The 11,734-nt window shown below is 52.7% G+C and overlaps 1 protein-coding gene across 1 annotated transcript; it reads right to left on the reverse strand.

Moving 5' to 3' along the window:
* Positions 1-884: 884 nt before the first annotated feature.
* On the reverse strand, positions 885-3,725 carry LOC127332340 (uncharacterized). Its single transcript, XM_051358610.2, has 5 exons — positions 3,517-3,725; positions 3,348-3,421; positions 3,081-3,207; positions 1,491-1,766; positions 885-1,406 (listed from the first exon to the last, which is right to left on the reverse strand). Exons 1-5 carry the CDS (start codon positions 3,628-3,630, stop codon positions 1,137-1,139), a joined length of 861 nt encoding a protein of 286 aa, XP_051214570.1. The 5' UTR covers positions 3,631-3,725; the 3' UTR covers positions 885-1,136.
* Positions 3,726-11,734: the final 8,009 nt, after the last annotated feature.

An 11,734-nucleotide genomic window follows, 5' to 3' on the forward strand; every position in this document is an offset into this window, starting at 1 on the left:
GCATGCTCTATCTACCTTTGAGCGGAGGCGGCCTTTTATAGGCACCGACGACGCGAAAAGAGGTGGGAGAAAAGCGGGAAGAGGCCAGAAGCTGCGAGAAGAAAGAGGGGGAACAAGCAGTGGCGTGCGAACGGCGACGACGCGTGGAGGATACGCAGAGACGCGTCCGGGAGGCGCATCGCCGACGGGATGTCTCGTCTGTCCCTCCGTTGCCATTAAGGCAAAGCTGCAACGCTTCGTTCGTGTGTCAATAACGCGCCGGGCCCATCACTCTCCGTCTCGCTTCTCGCTCTGTCTGGCACGCCCGAAGCATCTCCTATGAAGCATGAACGGCCTGGGGTCACCGGAAATCATATTGGACCGCGTCGGGCGAAAATGATCTTTCGAGCACAACTGAGACCAGTTAAATGTCCCCGCCGCGCCCCAAAAGCTCCGGAAGACACGACTAAAGATGTTCTAACAGCTTCCAAGGGGTAATTAACCATCCTAATCCATATATCACTAGTGAAGGTGCGATCACGATAATTCAGACCTCTATTCACTGGGATAACACGCAGCACAATATATCCAACGAGATAACTATGATCTATGGCCGTGTCACGCGAACAAGTACTCGTAAACTGAACGAGTGCAGCTCCCGCCTCCCATAGCATATCGGGTGTTCCAGAAATTCACGGATCAGAATGGCATCACCTTGAAATTGCTAAGGCTCGAGCTCCACGATAGCCCAGTCGCCGCAGATCAGCAGGGGTCCTCCGCCGAAGATGTGATGGCCACGTCAGCAACGATGCACACGAGGAGCGATGATGTCGGAAATGTCAGCACACAATCGATTATTCTTTGTCAACTAATATGTACCACCACAGCATGCCCACACAAAAATGGAAAGAGAACGGCACCAAAATAGATATTGCATCTCCAGTCACATGAACTAGACACCACACCATTAGGTTATTCAATCGAGTATGTCCACAGACCACAGCAAAACCAAACTACATGGTCACACCAAATGTTAAGCTAATCATTACCATTGGTTCACATCACAGGATTAAAACAGACTCAATGCCGAGTCATGGAAACAAACTGAGCGACTGCTTGCTAGAGGAAAACATGTAGTGACATCATCCTTCAGGATGCTAAACGAGTGAAATGCTGCTCTCACCACCGGGAGGCTTGCGCGGCCCACCTAAGAACTCTCGAACTGGGGCCTTCCCATCTGCAAATATGTTGCTGCCAGTCATTTCTTTCAGTTTCGCGGAGCTCAGATGCTTGTCTGCAGACATTGGCGCCTCATCTCCTTTGAATATGTTGTTGCCCGTGAGATCAGCAGATTTCTTGCTGGCCATCTTCTTGGGAGTTTTCGACATGCTGTCAGTGTTGGCTTCTCCAAATGAGAAGGTGCTCACCTGTTTCAGGGAGGATACCATTCAATAAGTGGTGTCTCAGGTAGCAGAAATCTCATAAAATACCAGAAAGACAAGATGCGGTACATTTGCGTTTTTCACAGGTGTGTGTGAAGCAGAGCTGCCGTTTTCTGAGTTCCTTGCCCTATTAGGTCTGGGGTCTTGGGGTTCAGCAAAGATGTCATGGCCACTGAGCTCCTTGGTTTTGGCATTAGATGTCAGCTTCTTCATCTTACCATCTACATCACTTTGCAGAGTACCACTGAGCTCACGCTGCTTTGCCACCTCAGCCACCGAAGTTGGTTTTTTGGGAGGAACACTTCCATCCTCAGCAAATGATATGTGGCTTACAGTACTCACTGCCTGTAGTTAAACAAGAACCTGATAAATCTCTAATCATATCATGTGCTATGATTCCTATAAAGTGATACAGTTAAAATGTAGGGTGCACGAGCATTCTTCTCATCTTTTGGGGACGTAACAAGTTCAGAAATCAACTCCCAACATACAGAAATCGGTTATTCAGTTATTCCTACAATTTCGAGCTATTAAAACCGTTCACTTTCTGTTCACCAGTTTCTTTTTGTCACATTGGCAGCAGCATCACTAGCTCTTGGTGTGTACGTCAACATAGAAACGCTTCCTAGACAGCTAAATGTAAGATAGACAAAACAAATAATCTCATGGATAATGACACTCTGAAGAAAAAAGAGTAGATGCACTGCATACTTAATTTGCCTCAGTAATAACTACATAGTCGTCAAGAGCATACCTAGAAATGCTCAGTAGAGAAATACTAACCAACCAACAGTCATCCATTCCCAGAAAAAGGCTAGTCTCAAATTTACCATATGCACAAACTTATTTTTTTTGTGGGGTAGATGCACGAAGTTGATGTTTGCCGAAGCAAGAACATAAACAAAATGCAGCATCCGTTCAGAAATAAACGTCATAGAAAGCATGCAGTCAAACTTCTCTATCTTTTCACATATGATATATAAAAACCTATTTAAGCTAGTTAGATGCAGATAGTATCATCCAAGATTTCTTTTTCTCATATGTTATATGTTTTGTAGTTTGTACTAACATATCAACACACAAATTAGCGGTCATAATTGCACTTTGGAAACCATGTCTATGTCTAAAACACAATCTATCTATGAAAGGATGGAGTAACTGATTTCTGGAACTAAAAGTCGATGTAATTAATACCTAGATTCCTTTAGTACATTAGTTTATCGAGCAGCTACACGCCTAATTCTGTCAGGAAACCCACATATGCAGTACAGTGACACTGTAAAGGTAAAACATTTCTCCCAGCACTCAAGCCAATAATATCTGAAATTCTGAATGTTGAAAAATTAAGCTCATCCACTTGCAGCTAAGATTTGCACATGGACATGAAAATATGTTGACACAACAAACAACTAAAGGAGTATTCTAGAGTACACCTCCCCATTTTACAGCCAGTACAGTACATTAATGACATTCTAAGCAGCAACAAGTTAGCACATACTAGTAATATCACGAGAAGCAAGCAGCAACAGTCAACATTACTACTGTTGTGAAGTGTATATGTGGATTGCCTAGCCCTTTCCATCAGTTCGGACTTTTGGTTCAAGTGGCTAGTGCATGAAGCTTAACAACTACTAGGGAAGTACTTTTGGAGAGCAGGACCTGGTAATTGCGCGAGGCAGCTCGGCCAGGCGTTGCCGCGGCAGGTTCCTCGGCGTCGCCGTTGGCCTCTCCCGCGAAAATGCCGCTCCCCGACATCTCCTTCCACTTGGGCGCCGAGCATGGCTTCCTGAAATAGACGTTCGCGGACGCCGCAATGCCGCAAAGCAAGCTCAGGTATGGATCACACAGATACGAGTCGATTGCTTCGGTGCTCGATCTAGATTAGAGAGGAAGAAGCAAGAGAAGGGGTTGGGGAATCGATCTCACCTCTTGTTCAGGCTGTCGGACTCCTCCTCGGTGACCTGGCCCCCGAACACCACCTTGCGGAACGCCTCCGACGGCTGCGCGCAACAAATCGAGCAAGAAAGAAGGGTCTAAGAACAGGCGAGGGAGGCAGGGTGTGGGGGGAGGGGAGCGAGTGCGGGGGTGTGTTTACCTGGTGGGAGCGGCGCGCGGGCGACGGCGTGGCGGTGCCGTCGGCCTGCTGCGGCCAGGAGAGCAGGTCGGCCGTGGAGGTGTGGGACTTCCTGACTGGCGCCGCCCTCTCCATCTGCAGCTTCCTCCCTTCTCCCCTGCTCCCTCGCTAGTCGCTAGGCGTTTACTTCTCTGTCTGAAAAGCAAAAGGGAGAGGGAGAAGAGGTGCGAGGCTCGTGAGGATGGCAGGACGGTGAGGTGTCTCTGTTGTTCCCTCTTTTTTACAACCCCAGACCCTACGCGTGCCTTCCACCGCTCACTCTCACTGACATGTGGGACCAGGATCAGAGGGTCAAGCGCTGAAGAGAACAATGCGGAAATCCATCTTGGCTCCCGGGTTCAGATGAGCCCGATACGTGGACCAAAGAGAGTCGGACAGATCGGTTGCAAACCCGTGTATTCTTCACCGTATCTGTTCGTACAGGAGAATAAGGAACAATGTCCTTTTGTGACCGTTGGGCTGAATTCATTGCGACGTCGCGTGAAACGGATGCACCGGTACAAAATGTTTCATCAGGTCCTTTTTTTTTTTTTTGACTTGAATGTTTCATCAGGTCCTGGACTGACGCATGGCCTGTTGGACCGGAAGCTGCGTGGCCCAACGGCTCTGGGGTGGGCAACACGCGTCTAATAAAAGCAAAGCCCAGATGTCCAGATCGGGATCACACTCCACATCCGCCGCCGTTCTCGTCTAGGGTTCCCCCAGGGAAGAAGAGCTAGAGATCCATGGCGTCTTCTTCCTCCTCCCACATGGCTGCTTCCCAGGACAATACTCCACTCCCTTCTGTCAGCCGGTGCTTTCCCGATGCGCAACCTGCATTAGCCACATATCTCACATCAGGCACACAGGTCTATGGTTCTGTCCGCCACAATACAAATTGTTCATGCTGTTTTCAAAAAATTAACACAACCAGACACATCGAACTACCATCGCTCTGCATGTATACAGGGGCACAAGGCAGTCATGTGCTCCATCACCCAATGCTAACTCCTCCCATCCTAACATCGCATGTCCACACATTATTTATCCCTGCTCTGAAATTTTTACATCACGCACATGTTTTTCCTTCGGAAAAATTACAGTACACAATTTTCCTTTTTACACTCAATCCCTTTTCTGAAATCACTACAAGTTCTACAGTCTCCAATTGTTCCGTTTACAGGGCGAGAGGCGGGCGGGAGCGAGGCGAGACGAGAGCGGGAGGCGCTGGGCCGGGCGTCGGCGGTACCGCCCCCGCTTGCCGCCGCCGCGTTGGGGGCGACAGCGAGGCGAGAGAGGGGCGATAGCGGTGCTAGTGGGGGCGGTAGGGAGGCGGTAGGAAGGAGAGAGAAGTGAGAGCTGGCACTATAGCTCCGTGCACTGGCACCGTGGGGTGAGAGTGGGGTGAGAGTGAGGGTAAAAACTGACGTGGCGAGGCGATAGTGGGGTGATGCATTGGCACCAGCCTTAGGGCATTCAAACGGGCGACACAACGTCCGTTTGCGACCACCCAGATTGAAAATGAGTTTGTATCCCGTTCCACCGGCCTGGCGCATAGTGTTCGACCCGTTCGTCAAGATGTAAATGTGATCCAAATATACAGCACGTTTGCGTCTGCGTGAACGCTGCACGGACGCAGCGGTCGTCCGCACGCTTCTCGCACGGGCCCGTCTAGCAGCGGCACATATGCTTCGTCTTCAGCGTGACTTACGGACGGCGCGCTACAGTTTTTCAGGGCCGCGTTAATGGCGGGTGCCGTCGCAGTGATAGGACATTGAAGGTGAGATGGCGTTCGAGCCTTTTAAAGGTCAGCTGGCGGCGCCCATTTTCTCGACCACACCATTGCCAGAGTCCGCCGTATCCACCCGACCGACGCCATGCGGAAGAAATCTTGGCCGTTCCGCAAAACCAAGAACGACCACGAGGCTAGCAGCTCGCGGTCCGACAAGAAGTTGCGGATCGGGCGGTACGTCCGCATCGAGTTCGCGCGCCGCCTCTAGGAGGAAAAACCGATCAGTGCCATGGTCGAACGCTAACCTTCCTGGAAGAGGCTGGCACCTCAACTCCATGCGCGTGTCGGTCCCCCTCCCCCCGCCCGTGCCACGCGAGGCCCGAGAGCGCCGTGACGTGGTGCGCCGCCGCCGAGCCATCTTGCCGACCGATCTCCGAGAAGATCGGGCATACGCGCTCAACTCCTACAACTGGATCTCGTTCGGGACGTGGGAGTTCATCGCGCGCCGCTGAGCGGGATACCTTGGCGACCTCGACTACTTCGACCACGAGATCACCGCGGAATAAGATGAGAACAACAACGACGAGTACGACGAGGACGACGACGCCACCGAGGCCGAGTGCGAGACCTCGTCGGACGACCATGTCCAAGGTGGATACAATGACCACGACGTCGGCGGGCCGGCGTGGGATTCGGAGACCCAGCCGCCGGACATTAGCAAGGAGGAGAGCATTGCCATGGCACTAGCCAATAGCGAGCTCAACGAGCTCGCTGTGTGGGACGGGCTCGCCATCCAGCTTCGCGAGTCAGCGCTCGTGCAGGGGAGGCCGACGACTCCTCCGGCCACGCCGACGCGTTCCAATGCCCGCTCGCCGACTCCTACTCCTTCAACGGCCTGGGATCCGTGGCCACCTTCACCACAGCCTCCTGCACCGCCGATGGCCTGGCCGCAGTTGCCGCAGACTGCCCTTCCTTCTCCACCGCCGCGTACCAGCTTCCATGGTGGACGCCGGAGTTCATCGACCTCGTCAGCGACAACGAGCAGGAGCCCATAGCTAGGTTTTTGCAGGCCTTGCTGGTCATTTTAAGTCATTTTTATGTATTTTTTATTAATGTAAATTATGAGTTTATTAAGAAAAAATTATGCGTCGACCGCTGGGACACCCCTAGACGCAAACGGACGCGCGATCGTTTTGACCATACGGCCCGACGGAAACGAACATTTCGTGTCCGAAATGCGTCGCTCCGAAATGTGGACGTGTACCTGCCTGGCGGCGGCTGGCGGCTCAGCTACCTCCAGGTGCCTGTCCCGCTTGAGCCTCTGCGCGAGCCAGAGATGAGCGTCGAGATCCGACGCAAGCGGCGGTACCTACCGCCGGACCTCCGCGCGATCCCGCATACGCCATCGACTCCGACACCTAGCGCACCTGGCGCAAGACCGAGAAGGATCCGAGGAGGATGGCGGGCTTCCTCGGTGACAGGGACTTCCCTTTTAACAATCCACCACCGCCTCATCATCGAACATCGCCGGCGCCTCCACAGGATGACGACGAATACATCGACGCGCTGGCCTACCACAATGAGGAGGCCAAGGACGACAGCGATGATTACGTCGTCTGCAATTTCCAGGAATGGCAGTTGGCCATGGCGGAGGGTAGGAAGTTCGAGTACCCGGCGACGATGACGGACGACGAGATCGCGAGGCTCGATGTCCTCGTCTCGAAGTTGGACTGGCCGGTGCAGCCACCGCTGCCCTGGTACGCCACCGGCATCATGCCGCCGGGCCTCACGGAGGAAGAGGCCCTACGACATCCGCTCAAGGACTCGGGCACGCAACCAGTGCAACCGCCGTACAACCCTTGTGCGGCTCCACCTCCACCACCGGCGTGGGCTGCTCCACCTCCACCACCGGAGTGGGCTGCTCAACCTCCACCACTGGTGTGGGCTGCTCAACCGCCACCACCGGCTCCACCTCCACCACCACCGGCGGTACCAACATATGTTGCGCCGCTTGCCAACTGGTCGTGGCTGGTACCGGATCTCGTCGTGATCGACAGCGACGACGACGACCAGTAGGCGCAGGCGTGCTTAGGTTTTTATTTTATTTTCCTTTCTTTTACTATGTAAATTATATTTTTATGTTGTAAAAATGAAAAATCAGAAAAATGCGTCGTGCCGCTGGAGCCACCCCGACGCAAATGGACGCGCGGTCGATTTCGACCATTCGGGCTGACGCAAACGGACGCGCACGCACATTTTGGACGTCTGAAATGCGTCGCCCCGTTGGAGGCGGATGGGTCAAACTGGACAAAAAAGCGGCCCAGCGCGCGGACCCATCCCTAAAACATATGGCCGCGGTATCCGGGACGACCCAAACCCGGCACAAATCTGGGCATCGTTTGCGTGGCCGCGGACGTCGAGTGCTAGCCGCTCGCATCCTCCCCTTGTCCTCCCCTGGCCCGCGTGTCATAGGAAGATAACTTCATTTTTCATTAAAAATTAGACATATTACAACTTTTTAAATACTACCTACTACTAGCCTAGCATGGCGCGCGGCCGTGGATTTCACTCGACGCGGGCGGCCTGTAAGCGTGAGGATTCCACTCCAGCTTTATCAGTTGGGTGGCCCGGCGGCGTCTGCCCGGCGGCGTTTCTTCGCGCCCGCCCTCCTCCTGGCCCTCCTCTCAGCTTCGGCACGCTCGCGCCCCGCCTCCTGCGGCGTCACTGCCGGCTTCCCCCACGATCCGAGGTCCCACACAACACGCTCAGCACGTTCCACCATGTCTCGTGCCTCGAGGCGGACGCGGCCAGTGTCCTGGGCCTTGTGGTTCGCCTGATGGCGATGCCGGCGCTCTTGGCGGCCGAGCTCCGCCTCTGCAGCCTCCTCGTGGGCGCGCCGGTCGGGCGAGGGCAGCGGGCTGCTTGCTGAGCGATGAGCTCGTTCGTTCGATCGATGAGGTCTCCTAAACGCCGGCGACCGGCCCAGACGGAGGCCTCGTTCTCCCTCGTCTCGTGCGTGAGCTCGGCGAGACGCTCCTCGATGGCGATGTTGAGCTTCGCTATCTCACGGTCGTGGATGGCCTCCTCCCCGTCGGGGTCCGCGGCGGCATCGTCCTCCTCCTCCTCGGCGTCGGGGTTCGGCCCCTCCTTCGTGGCCTCGTACCAGGCGTCGTAGGCCGCGTACCAGCCGTTCGCGGCCCCCGCCACCAGCTTTGCATCCCTGCCTTCTTCGCCGCCCCCTCGGCTGCGACGCGGATCGCCTCCCCTTCGTAGATAGGGACACTACTACATGGAAGACCGCTCGGTCAGATTTTTGCAAGAACCAACATCCATGCTGTGCGGGAGAAGGTCGTACCTGCTCACAGGATCCAGGGGAAGTCCATGATGTCGAAGCGTGCCCTGCCGGCAAAAACCGTTGATCTGAATCCGGCAACTTCCGTCGCAAAATCGACGCTTCTCTCCCTGCCTCACTCCCCGCGCCACGCCCCGGATTCTTCTGCGCCCTTTTTTTTTGCGCCCAACTTTCTGTTCTGGGACGGCTCTGAGCATTCGATCGCTTAGATCTAGGGAGACACGAGGTTAGGGCATCTCCAACGGGGCGACGCATATCGGACACCTGAAAGTGGTCGCGAGCATCTGTTTGCGTCACTCCACGGACGCGCGTCCGTTTGCATCTGAGTGTGCTCCCGGCGGGGCGACCCATTTTTTGTTTTGCAAAATATTTAAAAAGCATAATCAACTACATGGAACTGTACAAACTAGTTGTAGAAACCTATACTACTTGCTGCCCGACGGCCCGGCCCCGTTGTTGCGCCACTCCCTCGTCTGCTTCTCTGCCGCCTGCCGTGCGGCCGCTAGGGCTCGGTGCGCCGCTGCGTCCTCTAGCAGGCACCGCCACATCGTCTCATTCGCGGCGTCCTCGGCCTTCTTGAGCGTCTCGAAGGAGTCGACTAACGTCCTCTGCTCCGCCTCCTTCTCCTCTGTGGTAGGCGCATCAGGGTCATCAGAAGACCATGAGATGTCGGAGTCGTCGTCCAATGCGGCTGCGGCGGCCGCCACCCTGTGGTGTTCCATCTCGGCGTCGAACGCCGCATGGGCCGCCCGTACCTCCTCTGCTTCTTTCTCCGCGTCAGCCATGAACTTGGCGTCCCTGACCGAGTCGAGGAGGTCGTTGGTGCTGTCGTCGTCGTCGAACTCCTCGTCGAAGCTCGAGGCCGGGGGAGGTGGAGTCGGAGGTGGAGGTGGAGGCGCGGCAGCCTGGCCGCAGCCGGCGCTGCTCATGGTGGCAAAGGTGGAGGTTGAGCGGCAGCAGCGCTACGGTGGAGGTTGTGCGGTGGCTAGGGTTTAGTGTGGGAGGAGATGAGATGCGCGCGACCCTCTTTATATAGGCCGGAGGAAGGCGACGGCCGCGGCACGCGTGGCGTCGCCATTACCTCGTGCGTAGAGGTAGGCCACGGCCGCGCGTCACGTGAGGCATCGCCATTACGCGGCCGCAGACTGCCGAAGCGACGCCTCGGCGCCAGTATTGGGGTCGCTGAGAAGACACATCGAGCCTGGGTCACTGCCAGACGAGTCCGACGAAACGTCTGCCAAACGCGAGCGGACACTTTACGCGTCCGCAGAGACGCATTCGAGGTACATATTTGGATCAAGTTTGCATCGTTGTAGACGGGGCCCGATCATTATGCATCGCTGTAGAAGATCCGGTCACTATGCATCGCCCCGCTAAAGCGTATACCAGACACATTTTCGGCCGGCCGGATGCTCGTCGCCTCGTTGGAGATCCCTTAGCGACAGCGCCAAGGCTTAAATTTGGACGCGTGGTCCACGACGCTGCACCGACATGTACCGCGCGTCCGGGTTGACCCCAGTGACGGCCCCGTTCGCGGACTCCGTCTTCTCCTACCCGTTACAGCATTGAACACTGCAGGCCCCACCTATCTGCTGTACGCACACTCAACCTATCTTTCGTTTTCTGGACGACGTACACCTGCTTTTCTCGTCCTTCTAAGCAATCTCGGAGCAACATTCGTTGGTCCAGATTTCCGGTGCATCTCAACCCGGGAGCCAAAACTCCACTCTCGGAACAATGCATGCTAAATGACTAATAGAGGCAATATATATGTAACGAAAAAAGACGTCGGAGAAAAAAAAAATGGAGATTGGCACCATCATTCTTATGTGCAAGATTACACAATATAACCGAGAAATCAATGTACACAACTGATACAATCATTTATATTAAGGAAATTAGTTGGTTACTATCTAAGCTAACTTCCTTGATCAGATATCACATTACAAATGTGAGATGAGGAGGAAGACGAAATCATAAAACAACAGATAAATTGTGTAACCTGTTGTACTTCCTTTCGATTAACTTTTCTACTGAGCTTCAAAACAACTCCCCTATTTTATTTACTATGAATAGCTTACAGAGGGTAAAACCTACCATATATGTTAGTTTCTCCAACTTTCAACGAATATGCAATAAATATACGAATTTAGTTATGGAGCAAAGTATTACAAACTATTGAGTCTGCCACGAAGGCCATAGAAAACTACAAATATGCCTATCTCAGCTGGAGAACCTGTAGATGAAGCATAATAGCATGCTTTGATAATAATCTTTTACAGAAATGTTTAACATTAGATGACATGAATTATGATTATAGAAATATGAGTACTTTTTACTTATGTGGAAAATTTCCCCAAAGGGGTGAAATGTACCTTTTGTTGGAGATATGCCCAAGAGGCAATAATAAAGTGGTTATTATAATATATCTTTGTGTTTATGATAAATGTTTGCATACCATGCTATAATTGTATTAACCGAAACATTGTTTCATGTGTGTTATGTAAACAACAAGAAGTCCCTAGTAAGCCTCTTGTATAACTAGCTTGTTGATTAATAGATGATCATGGTTTCGTGATCATGAACATTGGATGTTATTAATAACAAGGTTATGTCATTGGATGAATGATATAATGGACACACACCCATATAAGCGTAGCATGAGATCAAGTCATTAAGTTCAACTTGCTATAAGCTTTCGATACATAGTCACCTAGTCCTTCGACCATGAGATCATGTAAATCACTTACACCGGAAGGATGCTTTGATTACATCAAACGCCATTGCGTAAATGGGTGGTTATAAAGATGTGATTAAGTATTTGGAAAGTGTGAGTTGAGGTATATGGATCAATAGTGGGATTTGTTCATCCCGGTGACGGATAGATATACTCTGGGCCCTCTCTGTGGAATGTCATCTAATTAGCTTGCAAGCGTGTGACTGGGTCACAAGAGATGACATACCACGGTACGAGTAAAGAGTACTTGTCGGTAACGAGGTTGAACTAGGTATGGAGATACCGATGATCGAACCTCGGACAAGTAAAGTATCACGTGACAAAGGGAATGGTATAGTATGTAAATGGTTCAATCGATCACTGAGTTATCGCTGAATGT

Source organism: Lolium perenne, chromosome 4 (genome assembly GCF_019359855.2).
Source record: "Lolium perenne isolate Kyuss_39 chromosome 4, Kyuss_2.0, whole genome shotgun sequence".
NCBI lineage: Eukaryota > Viridiplantae > Streptophyta > Magnoliopsida > Poales > Poaceae > Lolium > Lolium perenne.

Bases quoted from the DNA above. Each gene is read 5' to 3' on its own strand.
- LOC127332340 (XM_051358610.2), bottom strand. From the start codon at position 3,630: ATGGAGAGGGCGGCGCCAGTCAGGAAGTCCCACACCTCCACGGCCGAC. The intron at 3,422-3,516 runs GTAAACACACCC...TGTTGCGCGCAG, and splicing joins CCGCGCGCCGCTCCCACCAG to CCGTCGGAGGCGTTCCGCAA. The intron at 1,767-3,080 runs GTCCTGCTCTCC...GTTTAACTACAG, and splicing joins CTGCCTCGCGCAATTACCAG to GCAGTGAGTACTGTAAGCCA.